Raw genomic sequence first — 17670 nt, forward strand, 5'->3', positions numbered from 1 at the left:
CTGTCCCGCTGGGATTGGAGCCCTTTCTCCAGTTTATTTTTGTCTCCTCCCCAAGATGCTTGAGATCAGCACTCCTCAGTCGCTCAAGGAGGACTTTTTCCACGTAAAGTCTTTTTATCACGTGCGCGGTCTTGAGAATTCTGTTGCGTCGGGCACTCCTCTTTTTATAGACAAAGTGTATGGCAACAGTTGTAGAGCAGTTAGGACTAGCCCTTAGAGTTATCTGCTCTTGAAGTGGTCTTTCTGCAGCTTCTCCACACCACGGAGTCGCCAGTTCAGCTTCTTCAGCTAAGGATTCTTCTGGCTTTGATTCTGCACTCCTACCTCTGTTTGTTGCCTGTTGGGCAGCTGTAGGTTTGGCTAGTGCTTTCTTTGGTGGCTCAAACTTCGTAATTTTGTTTTGAAGTTGCGTGGAGTCCCCAACTCTCACTGTACCCTTGTCCTTGCGGGCATTAGTTACTGTGGGATACTGGAGCTTGGGCAGAGCCAATACCTTTTTCCGTATTGGAGGAATCTGTATCAGAGTCTCCTTCATATTCTGAGCTCTGTAATTTTTGTCGTCAAGGTTGCCGCTGCGTCTGTTTTCTCCTTGGTGTACTGACTCAAGGAAATGGAACAGTCTCTCTGTCTCTCCAGCTCTTGCTCCAGTTTCTGAGCCTTCTCACGCTCCCTCTCATACAGAGTCACCTGGTATCGAAGCTCCGCTTCCAACGATGCTCTGAAGACATGCAGCGTGGCCTTTAGCTCCTCATACTACTCTGTGGGGACGTACTGGGTATTCAGACGTTCCTGCAGCGCTTGTACCTCTTTAGCAGCCTGCAGTTTTTCTTCCTGTAGCGTTTGCTGCTTCTCCTCAGCATACTGGAGGTGTGTACGCAGACCTTGCAGTTGGTTCTGCAGTCGGTGCTCTGCGTCAAACTTTTCCTTGACTTCTTCTGTTAACTGAAAATTTTCTTCTTTCAGTTTTAAGTTTTCTCTTTTTAATCTTGAATTTTCTCCTTTTTCAGTCTCTGTATTCTTCAGGGCTTCTTTGCAGTCCTCCTTCCATTTAAACACATCTGCTTTGAGAATGACCATCTCCTGGCATGAGACTTCCTTCTCTAGGTTGAGGGTCTGAAGCTCCTTCTGAGATACTTTGAGATCTGTATCAAGATTACCAATAGTTTCTTTAGCAATGTCCAGCTCCTCAGTGAGACTGTGTAGTTTCTTTCTGGAAACTTCCAGGTCTGTGCGGCAGCTGTTGGTCTCATGATGTGAGGCATTCAGTGCTCTGCGGAGTGTCTGAACCTCTTTCTGAGATACGTCCACTTCTATCCGGACACTGTTGATCTCCTGTTGTGAGTCATTCAGCTCTATGCGAAGAGTGTGAGCCTCTTGCTGGAAGACTGTCATCTGCTTCAGTGCCTCCTCATACTTCCGCTTTAGCTTAGCCACCATTTTATAAGATTGGCTCTGCTTTTCATCCATGGCGGAAATAGTAGCCTTTGCAGTATCTAGCTCAGTCTTGAGATCGTCCAATTCTGTCCTGGCTAAAGAGTAAATTGTGAGTACATCTTTTTGTAGCCTCATGTTATTTTTCTGTAGCTCTGTGTTATCTGCTCTCTCAAGTTTCAATTGTTCTCGAAGTAGATCACAGTCACGCCTGGCATTTTTCAGGGCATCCTCAGGGCTGGTCAAGGGATCGACACTCACTGGTTCTGGCTCCGCTTCCCTGGGATGGTTGGTTGAGGGTTCCTCACTGTTGGCACCGGACAGACACTTCTTTGGGGTACCCGACTTCTGCCTTTGGCCCTCTGGATATTCGGTTAACCGTGGGACGAATTCTCCATTTTCTCTAGGCTGCAGGGCAACTCTGTCCCCCATTTTCTCCACAGGATCTGCGGACGTGTCTGTTACTTCCACGGTAAGTGAAGAACCGCTTTTCTTTTTCTTTTTCCGCCTTTTTGATTTGGATGACACCGTCCCTTCAGGGATATTGGGGTCTCCATCTTCATTTGAAATTTTAGCAGCTTCATTATATACGCCAGGCTTTTCTTGCAGCTGCTTTAGCTGACAGAAATATTCGGTGATCCACTGCTCCCGCTTTGTCTCCTGCTGATTATATTTGTCATCAAAGGGAGCGGTCTTTTTTGATCGTGCCGAGTTCAGGCACCCCCACCATTCTTGGGGTGTTTTGTGGGTGTGACTCGGTTCGGGTTCCCCGTAAGAGATGTCTTCCTCTTTATTGGACTGGAAGGGCCACTCTTCCGTGGGGTAGGGTTCATTACAGGAACGCTGCATCTTGTCCTCCATTTTTAGGCTATAAGGTGTAATTTTCTTCCTGACTTCAGGAGGCGCTATTGAAGCTGTTGCCACTGTATTTGCTAGAACCCCCAATTGTGGTAGTCCTACAGATGGGCATATTTTGCTTGTAGAGGTCGTAGCTCTCACAGGCATCTCTGTAGACTTTTCTTTCTTGGGTAGTTTTTTTTTTTTCAATATCAGCAGTGCTGTGCATGCATTTTCTTTTATCAGGTATACAAGATTGTGCAGTTGCTAGGTAAAAAAAGTCTATTTGCTATACACCATTTATTTGCTAGGTGCTATCCCTCCGCTTCAGCAACAGAATTTGGTTTTCTGCCTGAGTTTAGTAATTTTCAGTCTCATCTTTGGGTATTATGGTATTCACACTTCACACTTGGGGTGTCTGTTTTGCTCCCAAGATAATAGGCATACTTTTTTACTTGCAGAAAAAAAAACATTCTTTGCAGTGGACTCAACACTCAGCAATTGGCTTTGAAAATCCTTTTCCTTTATAGGGCAATTTTACACTCAGCATTTGTTTGCTAAAAATTCCCTTGCTTCAGTACAGTCTTGTATCAATTTTCACACTTTTCTGCATATACTCCATTCCAGCTGGTAGCCTTATGCGGTGTGGCAACCTTTATTTGCAAAATCAGTACCACTCGTGGGTCACCATCTGTATTCACTGCTTCAGCAAAACTTTTGAAAACAACAAACACCTATCCCTTTTAAGGGCTGACTCACTTCTTGAACCCTGACTATGGCTGGAAGGCAAAACCCCTATTTCAATGACCATATTACGCATTGTGATAGGCAAATAAAGTTTTAGCTGCTTCAGCAGTCTCTCTTTTCTTGGGATTGGGGTAAAGAGTCCATCTGTGTTTTTGTAAGTTTCAATGCAGTGTAAGTTTCAGTGGTGTGTGTCTCTTTAATTCTGATCTCTGCTGCATGAGTTTTTTTTTTTTTTTTTAAGTTTCTCAGACTTGTTTGTAGGCAAAAAGCATAACAAAAAATTTCACAGAAATCTCTCCGGTACTTTTTAACTACAAAGACACCTCTTATCCCACTTCTGACACCATATGTAGACGGACGTTCACAGAGGTACACACTTGGAGTCGTTTATAATGTGAAATTATAATAAGGCTTTATTGTGCCTTTTCCTTTTCATCAGGAAAGTATCCAAACACATGGGGGGGGGGGGGACAAAGCTTCTATCCACCTGGCAGTATTTCTAGTGAACTCCTATGCAATTAATTCACATCTCCGTTAGTTAAGCAATTCTCCCAACCCCAAACACAAAGCATGCAATAAGCAGATATAAGCAGTCTTTTAAGAATGAAAGTCTTATCTGTTCCTTGTGGTTTGGAGGGAAAACCTTCACTGTCCCTGCTTCAGCTCCCTTGTCTCCAGGGTTGGTCAGCATACAGGTATAGTAGTTTTCCCTGTGTCTTGGAAGCAGCTCTGCTATCTTTTTGGCAGAGCTCAAGACAAGTGTGTCTCTAAGTTCAGCTCAGGTGTCAGCTAAAGAGTTCTCACTTCCTGTTTCAAAAGACAGGCTTTCTAAGCCATCTAATCAGGCAGGTGGTGTTTAGTAATTAACTACCAGAGGTTAACCACCACACTGCTGGATTAAAGGCACATTACTGAACAGGGATAAGTCCCCTGTTACAGGCAGATTTACAGTATAATGAAATTTTGACGAGTGCACACAAACCTTGCCTCACTGCTGTACGGAGGAATTTGAATTAGTGTTGTCCACACTTGGTTCAAGCACCAAATATAATAAGAAACTTTAAATGCTAAAGGTTCTTGGGAGCAAGTATTGTTCGTTTGCATTTTTATAGAGGATTCCTGATCATCAACACCAACCTAAAGAAACATATTTGTTGTATGTTATTTGTGTGTGGATAATCTTATCTTACCTTTACCCAAACAGAGCATTTTAACTATTGTTGAAGTTGGCAAAAGATAACCTCCTTGAAGTGCACACAAGCACTTCATGTGTATAATGGCATTCATGCAAAATACAGGGGTACATTAATTGTGAGGTATTTGATAGTATTCAGTAAGGCACCACTAAGTGTTCGCAGCACAGCCACTTGCCTCATTGCCAACACATATATCTAAAATATTGACACATACTATGCTATAACTCACCGTACGGTGCCAGAAGACAACTTGGGGTATGGCACTGCTTACTTAACATTGTCATTTTTAAAGAGGGCGAGGGATGTTGTTGGATATATTGCTTCACTTTATGTTAAAGAGGAGCTTTGTCTAACAACTTTATGGTGTTCGGAATTTTTTTTATTGTTTTGCTTCAATAAGGTGTATCACGGCTTGTCAATTGTTTTGTTTGACTGTTTTGAGTTTCATAACTAGCTGATATCAATGAATTTTTATAATACTCCATCCATAAATATTCCTTTGTTGTTTCACCAGGCTTATTTAAATGTGAATTCCTTTTCAGCCTAGTTATCGACTGTTATGGAGACCCTGTATAGACACACATGGATAAAATCTTCAGGTATTTGATATTGAACCTGCCATCTAAAAATGTGTTCTTTATATCATGTAGTTTCTGGTTTATTTGCAGGTTATTAAAATATAGCATATAAAAAAAAAAACAATATGTACATCATTTAAAAAGTATGGAGTATAGGCAGCACTCAATTACATAAAGATTTTGAAATTAGCTACTTTCCAACCCAGATTGTTTCCAGAGGAATAGTTATATTCTGATGCTAGGTCAAAAACACTAACTCTGTGTTATATCTGTGGAAAGTATCAACACTTAGAATATAAGTATTGTAAACACAACAAGAAAGGCCTCGAGATTTGTAAACAATAACAATATTTATTTTTATATATATATAAAGATAACATAAGATTATATGAATCCAGTCAACATATATTTGCTAGGCATAGTTATGTGAAATAGTAATACATGCTTGCATAATATAGAATCATCAAAATTAATAAGTGCATACCAATACACAGCTTGTCTATTATTAGTGTGCTCAGATCATGGAACTTTTTCTACCATTGTTCTCATTTCTGTGGTCCAGTCTCACTTTCTGAGCTACAGTATTCTTGCTTCCTATTGAGATATCAGACCTTTTTCTGCTATAAAATGAGACTTTGCATTACGTTTCTCATTTTTCATTTATTCCTCTTGTGGTTATCACTTGCTTCCTCATAAAAGACAACATCTGTGAGTCAGTTGCGGTTATTTTTTAAAGCAAATTACAAAGCTATTACAGATCTTTTTCTTATATTCTAACACTGTATTTCGTACAGGTAACAAAATAATGAATAATGTTTCTTGCTAGTGAACATAGGAATATATATGTTATATAAGAGATGGTCAGAATTAGGCTAGGCCCGTGACAATAGGATGCTATAATGGTGCAGGGGAATGATAAAGGGATAATAAATGTGTATCGAGAGTGATACACCAAAGAATCCCCTTTGGATAGGCGCACTGCAGACCTGAAAATAAAGACGGTCAGGGGTAGAATATGGTGTGTATAAATAAAAAACTTTATTAAATATTTGTGTATAAATAAAAACTTTATTGAATATTAGTGTAATAGTGTACACAAAACAGTATATAGTGCTGTACTATACACTGACTAATAATAGACTGCTGTTGGTCTATGTCAACCTCCGTCAAGCGTCTCACTGTGCTCCCATTAGTTCTGTCTCCCTTGAGGTGTGAAAATCTTGGCAGATGCTCTAAATGTCAATAATCTAGATGGGTTATTGTAACCCTATGACATATTGGTAGGTATAGGCTCTACCGAGACTAACAGAGAAGTTCACGCAGCACATCAACGTAATGTGCACACTGCGCATGCGTCATGTAAGTTAAAACAGTAGAGTCTGTTTATATGCGAGTTGCGCATGCGCCGGGGCAGTGCGTGAAGTAAATGTTTGGACGGCCGTATAAGGTTGGTAACGGGTAAAGGGAGTACTGGGTATCGAGGAAATGTTCAATAGTGATTACACATAGTGACACACAGAGCGTAGTGCCTATGGATCACTATAGATCGTAGTTTGATATGAACCCAGTATATATGCGTATTCTTTGTACATTGGTGCGTTCATGTGTCAAAGTTTGTGCTGTATCTGGTATAGTGTGCGTCTCAAACGGGCGTAGGTACGAGGATGCTGTGCACCTTTAGTAGCAGGAGTAGTGAAAAATAGTAAACGCAGGTCTGGGCTGCTTGGTAATATTTTCAACGGGGTTTTTTGGTGCCCATGTGACCGCAGAGCTGCTCACTCGTAAACTGCTGCAATTGAGAAAATGGTATAGCACACGAGACCTAGGTAGTCAGAGCAGCTGTGTCTATACAGGGCTGCATGGAAAAAACATGCACGGTAGTATTTAAAGCAGGCAGGCTATTATGATAGTGAATAGCAAGTGCTGCCCTGTAGCAGCACTAACACCTCTTTAAATGGGTGTATCAAATGAAAGTAAGACACAGGTCAGCGCACTAGAGGAGCTAGTAGAGATAGCTGGCGTGGTAAGGTATGAATCATACAGCTAAAGACCCGACATGCTGCATGTTTCGTCACTTCCTGTGACTTCATCCGGGGTGGGCGTTGCTTGGTTCCCGGTCGCTTCTTTATACCCTGTAGTTGCCATAGCGATCATGGGACGCCAAATGCTGTAAGGTGGTGATGCATGAGTACTGCATCCTAAACTGACCTAAGTTATTGTATGTAATACAAGTAAGAATTAACTTTGCTGGATTTCAAAAAATTGGGTTGGTGGTGACAACACTAAAATGAGTTGAAATGTGACTGTGATCTGACATAGGTTCATAGGAAAGAGTTAAAGACAAAACCTTCGTTTAAGCCAGATGGATAGTGGGTATTGAGCAGATAAATCCACCTGGCCTCCCGTTGCAGGAGTTTCTTATCCCAATTCCCCCTGCGAATGCTGGGGGGAACATGGTCTATGCCTTGAAAGTTAAGCGTATCAAGTTTCCCTGCATGGTGGTCCCTAACATGACGGGAGACCGGGGTGTCCAAAGCATTCCTGATAGATCCTATATGTTCCAGGATGCGTCTCCGGAGTTCTCGCTTTGTCTTGCCAACATACTTTTTTCCACATAGACAAGTTATCAAATAGATGATTCCACTGCTCTTGCAGTTGATAAACTGTTTTATGGTGTATGTTTTATTGTTGTCAGTATTTGTAAAGGTCTTGCTTTCCTTAATATAGCCACAAGCTTTGCAGTGATGGCACTTATATGATCCTTTGACGCTCAACCAAGTTGTACTTTTTCTGTTGTTTCCCAGCGTAAAGTGGCTGTGCACCAACAAATCTTTAATATTTGGTGCCCTTCTCCAGACAATTGATGGATGGCTTCTAAGTACCTTCTTCAGATCTTCGTCGTTCGTCAGGATAGGCCAATGCTTGGTAAGTATCCTGTGGATATCTCTCCACTGATTGTGGTACAGCAGCGGCAGCTCTTATTCGAGCAAATGCCGCTGGCTGTATGAGGCTGGGAAGCGGGTAGCCGCGGCGCGTGGCGGCGCACTGTGACGTCACAGTCACAGGCGCGCCCGGCTTCCCTGTCTTCCCCGGCTTCCCCGACACCCCTGGACATCAAATTAAGGTAAGCGGGGGTGCGGGGAAGCAGAAGGGCAGAGCAGAAGCCGGGCTCGGGGTCTGGAAGGATAGTAAATTGCGCGCGAGGTGGAGGGGGGGTGCGTGTGGGAAACGCGGCGGCGCGCGGATATTACTGGCGGCAGCTGGGGTAGATCCCGGCATGCCGCCGGCATTTAGTGCGATAAAGTATGTCGCTACTGTAAGTGGCTATGCATCTGATCTCACTCATTTTCTTGCTGTCATCCGGTGATGGAGATTTTAGTAAAGCAATACGTGGTGTGTTGATTGCACGATGATACGCCGTCTTGAGTTGGCGATTAGAGTATCCCCTAGCTAGGAAGTTATCCCGCATTTTTGTGCTTTCTTCTTTAAATGCCATGATATCTGTGCAGTTGCGTCTGATGCGCAAGAATTGTCCTGTGGGGATACCTCGTATGAGGGGTTGAGGATGAAAACTGTCGGCTCTAAGGTAACTATTAGTGGCAGTCTCTTTCTTGTGGTTTGTTGTGGAGAGATAACCATCCTCATTGATAGTGATTCTTAAGTCCAAAAAGGTAATGCTGTTAGGGCTACTTTCCGATGTCAACTTAAGGTTGTGTTCGTTGAGGTTAAGTATTTGCAGAAAGATTTCCAAATCATTCCTTGTGCCCTTCCAAAGTAGTAGGATATCGTCTATGTAGCGTTGCCACAAATCTATGTGTTCTGTGTACATAGACATTCCTTCTGAAAAGACACTGATGGCCTCCCACCAGCCTAGGTATAAATTGGCGTAGGTGGGGGCACATGTTGTACCCATGGCTGTTCCTTGGATTTGTAAATAATATTTGGAATCAAATAAAAAGTAATTGTGTTCCAATACAAACTCTAAAAGCTCGACAATGAAGGCATTATGTTCAGTGTATACACAGCTACGTGATGATAAAAAAATGGCAGGTTTTCTTTCACGCACTATGGATTTCAACGATTGGGAGGCTGACTCAGAAAACATTTTTTCAATAAACCCAATGTCTAGAGAAGAACCCACCGTTAGTAACATCAGGACGTATTTTCAAAACCTAGAACATCTTTATAAGAAACAATCACGCCTATGGTGGGAGGTGTGCAGCCTCCAAAAATATCAAAAAAGTAAGATGATACCGAGGGGTTTGAGAGTTAATCTCTCTCCATCATACCATAATTTACAGGAGACATTCATTAAAAAATGGGACGAGACCATAACAAAATGTTCACATGATTTAATGATTCTATTAGTTGAGAACGAACTGGCTGAACTCAAAAAGGTTAACATTGACATAGAGAGAAACAAAAAGGAGGCAGTCCAATGGAAGGAATCACCCCAGTTTGAGAAATATGAAAACATCCTTCAGAAAACAACTGACAACTACGTGAAAGGAATTAAAGAACGCAAGCGCGTAAAATTCCTGAGAGATAGTGGGGATTACAAGAGTGGCAAAATTTATAAGCACCATTTCCAAGCCGAAAGGGCCAAAATACAGGATCATAGTGACTCGTCCACTGACTGGGAAATGTCAGAGACTGAAGACAGTAGTGGATATCAAAACAGGATAACAACGAGATCAAAATCACAAAGGGATAAAACCCCGGCACAAGGGGAGAGTCACAACCCTGAACATTTTTTAGGCCAGGCCCAGGAGGCAATAGATTATGGCCCAGAAAGACTAGAAGAGGAGGGGTATTGGAGAGGAAGAGGAAGAGGAAGATGGTCAGGATACAGGAGGCAGAGAAAAAGAAGACACTAAACAGGGAGAACCTATGTAACAACAAGAGTGAAATCATAAATCTCTCTGATATAACCCTTACGGAGGCTCAACTCAGCCTCCTAGAAAAAGGTTTATCCTACGTTCCCTCCAATAAATTTGACCTTTTTGAGACCATTAAAGATATTAACCTCTTCGCACGCAAAATGCTCCTGCACAAATTCTTCAAGAGACGAGGAAGAAATGCGATACCTAATCTATATGAAGAATTTCTGCAAACCCAAGATAAAGAACATCTAGTCAACTTGATCAACCTCCTGGAAGATGGGGACAAAGATCCTGGAGATGGACCCCACACAACACTGAAACCTAAAAGCCGATTTACACCGCACCAGGACAGCTGCGCCAACATCTCTACATTCCTTAACTTGGTTACTAAGGATTTGGAATCCCTGAAAGAGACCAAGATACAGAGTAATTTGAACCAAGAAGAACAAAAGGCACTAAAAGAAATAAAAGATTTAAAGGAAATCACTATAAAGCCGGCCGACAAGGGAGGAAATTTAGTGATACAAAAAACAGAGGACTACAGAAGGGAAAACTTGAGATTGCTCAAGGATAAAAAATGCTACATGACTCTCTCTGGTGACCCAACAGTACCATTTCAAAAAACTTTGGGCAATATATTACGTAAAGGTTTGGAGATGAAAGTTATATCAAAAAACGAACATGACTTCATGATGCAAAAAGACCCTACTATAGCAACTTTTTATACCATCCCTAAGGTCCATAAAAACATTAAAAAACCACCTGGACGACCTATAGTAGCGGGCATCGGCTCACTTACCGAACCTATCAGTATATATATAGACAAAGTACTCAGAGGATTTGTTACATCACTACCTTCCTTCGTCCAGGACACCAAGGATGTCCTTAACAGACTTGAAGGAATACAAGTCACGCAGGGTACTTTGCTGGTAAGCTTCGATGTGGAGTCACTGTATACCAGCATAAAACACGAGTTCGGTCTCATGGCGGTAGCATACTTTTTATCATCACGTAGCTGTGTATACACTGAACATAATGCCTTCATTGTCGAGCTTTTAGAGTTTGTATTGGAACACAATTACTTTTTATTTGATTCCAAATATTATTTACAAATCCAAGGAACAGCCATGGGTACAACATGTGCCCCCACCTACACCAATTTATACCTAGGCTGGTGGGAGGCCATCAGTGTCTTTTCAGAAGGAATGTCTATGTACACAGAACACATAGATTTGTGGCTACGCTACATAGACGATATCCTACTACTTTGGAAGGGCACAAGGAATGATTTGGAAATCTTTCTGCAAATACTTAACCTCAACGAACACAACCTTAAGTTGACATCGGAAAGTAGCCCTAACAGCATTACCTTTTTGGACTTAAGAATCACTATCAATGAGGATGGTTATCTCTCCACAACAAACCACAAGAAAGAGACTGCCACTAATAGTTACCTTAGAGCCGACAGTTTTCATCCTCAACCCCTCATACGAGGTATCCCCACAGGACAATTCTTGCGCATCAGACGCAACTGCACAGATATCGTGGCATTTAAAGAAGAAAGCACAAAAATGCGGGATAACTTCCTAGCTAGGGGATACTCTAATCGCCAACTCAAGACGGCGTATCATCGTGCAATCAACACACCACGTATTGATTTACTAAAATCTCCATCACCGGATGACAGCAAGAAAATGAGTGAGATCAGATGCATAGCCACTTACCACAATCAGTGGAGAGATATCCACAGGATACTTACCATGCATTGGCCTATCCTGACGAACGACGAAGATCTGAAGAAGGTACTTAGAAGCCATCCATCAATTGTCTGGAGAAGGGCACCAAATATTAAAGATTTGTTGGTGCACAGCCACTTTACGCTGGGAAACAACAGAAAAAGTACAACTTGGTTGAGCGTCAAAGGATCATATAAGTGCCATCACTGCAAAGCTTGTGGCTATATTAAGGAAAGCAAGACCTTTACAAATACTGACAACAATAAAACATACACCATAAAACAGTTTATCAACTGCAAGAGCAGTGGAATCATCTATTTGATAACTTGTCTATGTGGAAAAAAGTATGTTGGCAAGACAAAGCGAGAACTCCGGAGACGCATCCTGGAACATATAGGATCTATCAGGAATGCTTTGGACACCCCGGTCTCCCGTCATGTTAGGGACCACCATGCAGGGAAACTTGATACGCTTAACTTTCAAGGCATAGACCATGTTCCCCCCAGCATTCGCAGGGGGAATTGGGATAAGAAACTCCTGCAACGGGAGGCCAGGTGGATTTATCTGCTCAATACCCACTATCCATCTGGCTTAAACGAAGGTTTTGTCTTTAACTCTTTCCTATGAACCTATGTCAGATCACAGTCACATTTCAACTCATTTTAGTGTTGTCACCACCAACCCAATTTTTTGAAATCCAGCAAAGTTAATTCTTACTTGTATTACATACAATAACTTAGGTCAGTTTAGGATGCAGTACTCATGCATCACCACCTTACAGCATTTGGCGTCCCATGATCGCTATGGCAACTACAGGGTATAAAGAAGCGACCGGGAACCAAGCAACGCCCACCCCGGATGAAGTCACAGGAAGTGACGAAACATGCAGCATGTCGGGTCTTTAGCTGTATGATTCATACCTTACCACGCCAGCTATCTCTACTAGCTCCTCTAGTGCGCTGACCTGTGTCTTACTTTCATTTGATACACCCATTTAAAGAGGTGTTAGTGCTGCTACAGGGCAGCACTTGCTATTCACTATCATAATAGCCTGCCTGCTTTAAATACTACCGTGCATGTTTTTTCCATGCAGCCCTGTATAGACACAGCTGCTCTGACTACCTAGGTCTCGTGTGCTATACCATTTTCTCAATTGCAGCAGTTTACGAGTGAGCAGCTCTGCGGTCACATGGGCACCAAAAAACCCCGTTGAAAATATTACCAAGCAGCCCAGACCTGCGTTTACTATTTTTCACTACTCCTGCTACTAAAGGTGCACAGCATCCTCGTACCTACGCCCGTTTGAGACGCACACTATACCAGATACAGCACAAACTTTGACACATGAACGCACCAATGTACAAAGAATACGCATATATACTGGGTTCATATCAAACTACGATCTATAGTGATCCATAGGCACTACGCTCTGTGTGTCACTATGTGTAATCACTATTGAACATTTCCTCGATACCCAGTACTCCCTTTACCCGTTACCAACCTTATACGGGCCGTCCAAACATTTACTTCACGCACTGCCCCGGCGCATGCGCAACTCGCATATAAACAGACTCTACTGTTTTAACTTACATGACGCATGCGCAGTGTGCACATTACGTTGATGTGCTGCGTGAACTTCTCTGTTAGTCTCGGTAGAGCCTATACCTACCAATATGTCATAGGGTTACAATAACCCATCTAGATTATTGACATTTAGAGCATCTGCCAAGATTTTCACACCTCAAGGGAGACAGAACTAATGGGAGCACAGTGAGACGCTTGACGGAGGTTGACATAGACCAACAGCAGTCTATTATTAGTCAGTGTATAGTACAGCACTATATACTGTTTTGTGTACACTATTACACTAATATTCAATAAAGTTTTTATTTATACACAAATATTTAATAAAGTTTTTTATTTATACACACCATATCCTACCCCTGACCGTCTTTATTTTCAGGTCTGCAGTGCGCCTATCCAAAGGGGATTCTTTGGTGTATCACTCTCGATACACATTTATTATCTATCTAGCCCATCCCCAGGCAGCACGCCTCTACCTTCTAGGGGTCTGAGCGAGGTCCCTTTCTATAGAATGATAAAGGGATTCTAATCCTCCTTCATGATGCAAAATTATAGGGGGGAGATTCTCAGCACTCTAAATCAATGACAGTACAACAATGGGTTTATACCAAAAATTAAGAAGTAATGTATTGTATGTCAAATAAGATTCTATACAGCTTGTACATTGCATAAACAATAGATACTGTGTATAAAGGCACAAAGATTAATGATGTGGGAGGGGGTGGGGTGGGGAAGGGATTACACAAGGACAGTGAAGGGAGGGGAGGGGGAAAGGGAAGAGAAACAAAAGGTGGGATAAAACAACAGAAAGTAAGAGTAATCTGTAGGGATGAGGGGGCAATGTTTCGGGGCGTGGTGTCCCTTCTTCAGGCCCGTTCTCACAGACTCACGGGGCCTGCGGTACTTCCTTTATACCCACCAAATGCTCCTCCCTCTGTTGGAATAAAAAGGAGGAATGGTTTGGGTTTACACATTTATTACATTATGTACAACCCAAACCATTCCTCCTTTTTATTCCAACAGAGGGAGGAGCATTTGGTGGGGTATAAGGGAAGTACAGCTGGCCCCATGGGTCTGGTACTATGTAACAATGTAACTATGTAAAGCTCATAGCATAAACCTATGGGGATTGTGCTATAAAGTAGTTCTGATTGTGTATAAATAACCAACCCACAATATATATAGCTTCCGTTTAAATCTAAGTATAGCTGAATATAAAATTGTATTAAACATCATAGTCACAAGATAAAAACAGTATAACATTTGGTGAAAAGATCTCTCTGCAAAGTTATATTATTTTATTTATTCAATTGTTCCTATTTTGCAAATTGCCCTTGAGGCATAAGGGCTGCTATACAACATTGCTCATTTACATCTTTCAAATTTCTCTTTCCCTCTGTCTAAGCTGTATATTAACTCCTTATATAACTTACATTGTCTCTATGGTGAGTAGAACTTCCCATAGAAGAGAATGGTGTTGGTTTTATTGTGTTGGATAAAGAAGATGAATGGGTGATTTGCGTTAAATTCTTGAGGGATTACAAGCATTTTGGGAGTTATAACAACTCCAGTTGCAGCAGCTGCCTCTGTACCCTCTTCATTAACTTCCACAAAAGCCTTATGCATCACCTGTGACACATACAGACCTACTTCAGATATACCAGACAAATTAGCTTTCTGTTGGCTGAAAGCATCTATTATCCCCATATTTATCAAGTGAGGACCAAGATTATAGCTCTCTTCAATCTTGAAGCGTGGAAGGTATATGTTGACTTTCGTCTTCCTCAAATGTTTGGAGTTAGTCCACTGTGCCAAAGACTTAGAGCTGACCTCTTGCTCAATCTTAAACAGAAAACATAATTAGCATGTGAGTATTTAACATTTGTAGTCATACAGTAACTAAACACATTTACCTTAATTAACATTGAATACGGTAGTAAAAATGCTATAAAGTCTTAGGGGCCTATTCTAGTATGTTTGATAAGTAACTCATCAAGCATTTTTGGGCACTTCTCTAACGAGTTGGCATGTGTAGCTATTCTGAAAGCTTTTCTAGCATGCCAAACTCGCTCGAGAAGAGCTTCTTCCCAATCGGTAGTGCTCCCGCTCAGACAAATCGAGCGGGAGCTAAAAAACAGCTCAAACTCGCATTTCTTGTGAAATCGACTTAGGCTGAGGCCCCAGTACCTCCGCTGCACGCGCGCCCGCGAGACTGGCGGCGCGTGCAGCCGATTCCCCGGTCTGCAGTGAGCTGCAGGAAGAGAGACCAGGGGGGCGCGTGGCGGGGGAGTGACGTGGGCGCGGCCATGACGTCACCCGGCAGGTTCGCCCTCATTGGCTGAATCGCCAGGGGCGTGGCTTAGCGCTCTGTCGCGAGTCCTGCTCTCAATTCTATTGAGAGCAGGAGCAACTTTCGCCACAGCGCTGCTGCCCCCCCTCGCAGCGGGCCCGGCACCATTGAGGGGAGGGCTCTCGTCCCTGCAGCGTCCGCCACAGCGGGCGCTGCAGTAGCCAGCGGGGACCAGGCCTTATTCTAATAGCTACGAGATTCAAATCGAGGCTGCAACTCACAAGCAACTCGGATGTTCTCATCTCACCAACTCAATGGTGGTGTGATGGGATTTGCAGTATGATTTAGAAGAACAAATGTATGTTTTCTACATCAGATTGAAGCCGGGAGTCTCCTGAGCTGACCTGCATTAATATGAGCTCTGGGATATTTTAATTTTTCTTGGGGGTAGAGGGGGTGTGTGAAGGGGGTAGTTGCCCCAGGGTGGTTGGTTAGGCCTCACAAGTAGGTAGTCGGGAGGGGTTAATCTCTTCATTACCTTTGTGGCTACCTGCTAAGGTAATTAAGCTGTTTTTATTTTATTACATAGTATTCAAGCAGGGGGTCTCCAGAGCTGAACTGCATTAATATTAGCCACAGGGACCCCTGCTTCCCAAGTTACAGGTCCTGGTAGGAGGTGCCGGTATCTACGTGCATTGTTTAAATCTCCCGGATCATGTGACCGGGAGATTTAAACGTACAGGAGATACCGGCACCCCATACTGGGGCCTGTAACATGAGAAGCAGAGGGTCCCCGTGGCTGAAATTAATGCGGTCTAGGTCAGGAGACCCCCTGCTACAATACTCTGTTATTACAATGTAAATAAAAACAGTGTGAATGCCTGTAAGAGCTGTGCAGGGAGATGTAGCTTTCTCTGTGCAGCTCTTACAGACTACAGTCAGATTGCACTTGCAGAACTTAGAAAAAGGCTGAGAGAAGGACCCTGCTATCCTGAGAAGTATTGGCATTTTCCTACCTCACGGTTTGTGACTTGCGATAATTCTTCTTAAGACTTTGTGAATACCGTGATAACACAAATGTCAGACCGTGAGGCAGGGTCGTGCCAAACCATTTGATTTGGCAGAGATTTTATCGAAGCTACTAGAATGAGCCCCTTAGAGTATATGTATTAAGTAAAAACTGGTGCTATTCTGGGTAAAGAAAGGAATCTGCACTATATAGTACAGTATGTATCTCAGAAAAAAATATCTTATTGAAAGCAACAGGATTTTGTTGATACAAGTGGGATTTTTGCACTATAATTGCACCAGTTTTCCCTTGTTGCTGTTATATTAAAACATTTGTTTTGGCTTTCTATTTACAGTCATTTATATATTTACTGTAGCTTTCTATTGTATTTGGCTTTATTTTTACAGTAAAGTGCAAAGTAGCACGCAGACCCTATAAAAATGCAGGAAGAAAATCAATACGTTCAAAACATAATTTGCAAATACAGCTCAACCGCGCGATCCGCTTTTTTTTTTTTTTTTTTACAGCACACAGACAGGCACACAGCACACAGACAGGCACACAGACACAGGCAGGCACTCAGCACACAGCACACAGACAGGCACACAGCACACAGACAGGCAGGAACACAGACACAGGCAGGCACTCAGCACACAGCACACAGACACAGGCAGGCACACAGACACAGGCAGGCACACAGCACACAGACAGGCAGGAACACAGACACAGGCAGGCACTCAGCACACAGCACACAGACACAGGCAGGAACACAGACAGCACACAGACACAGGCAGGAACACAGACAGCACACAGACACAGGCAGGAACACAGACATAGGCAGGAAAACAGACAGCATACAGACACAGGCAGGCACACAGACACAGGCAGGAACACAGACAGCACACAGACACAGGCAGGAACACAGACAGCACACAGACACAGGCAGGCACTCAGCCCACAGCACACAGACACAGACAGGCACACAGACACAGACACAGGCAGGCACTCAGCCCACAGCACACAGACACAGACAGGCACACAGACACAGACAGGCACTCAGCCCACAGCACACAGACACAGACAGGCACACAGACACAGACACAGGCAGGCACTCAGCCCACAGCACACAGACACAGACAGGCACACAGACACAGGCAGGCACTCAGCACACAGCACACAGACACAGGCAGGCACACAGACAGCACACAGACACAGGCAGGAACACAGACACAGGCAGGCACACAGACACAGGCAGGCACACAGACAGCACACAGACACAGACAGCACACAGACACAGGCAGGAACACAGACATAGGCAGGAACACAGACAGCACACAGACAAAGGCAAGCACACAGCACCCCTCCTACCCCCCTACCTC

At 43.1% G+C, this 17670-nt stretch overlaps 1 protein-coding gene across 2 annotated transcripts in view; it reads right to left on the reverse strand.

The window, feature by feature from the left end:
• Positions 1 to 17670, reverse strand: part of LOC142487112 (serpin B13-like) — a 170498-nt gene that overhangs the window by 107719 nt on the left and 45109 nt on the right. Inside the window, exon 9 of one of the 2 annotated variants that reach the window (XM_075585835.1) lies at positions 14000 to 14834. The exons of the other annotated variant lie outside the window; for it this stretch is intronic. Coding sequence (XP_075441950.1) covers positions 14433 to 14834 — 402 coding nt within the window. The 3' untranslated portion in view covers positions 14000 to 14432. Of the gene's footprint in view, positions 1 to 13999; positions 14835 to 17670 lie in introns of those variants that run through there. 2 annotated transcript variants of the gene reach the window in all.

This window comes from Ascaphus truei, chromosome 2, assembly GCF_040206685.1.
Source record: "Ascaphus truei isolate aAscTru1 chromosome 2, aAscTru1.hap1, whole genome shotgun sequence".
NCBI classification, from domain to species: Eukaryota; Metazoa; Chordata; class Amphibia; order Anura; family Ascaphidae; genus Ascaphus; species Ascaphus truei.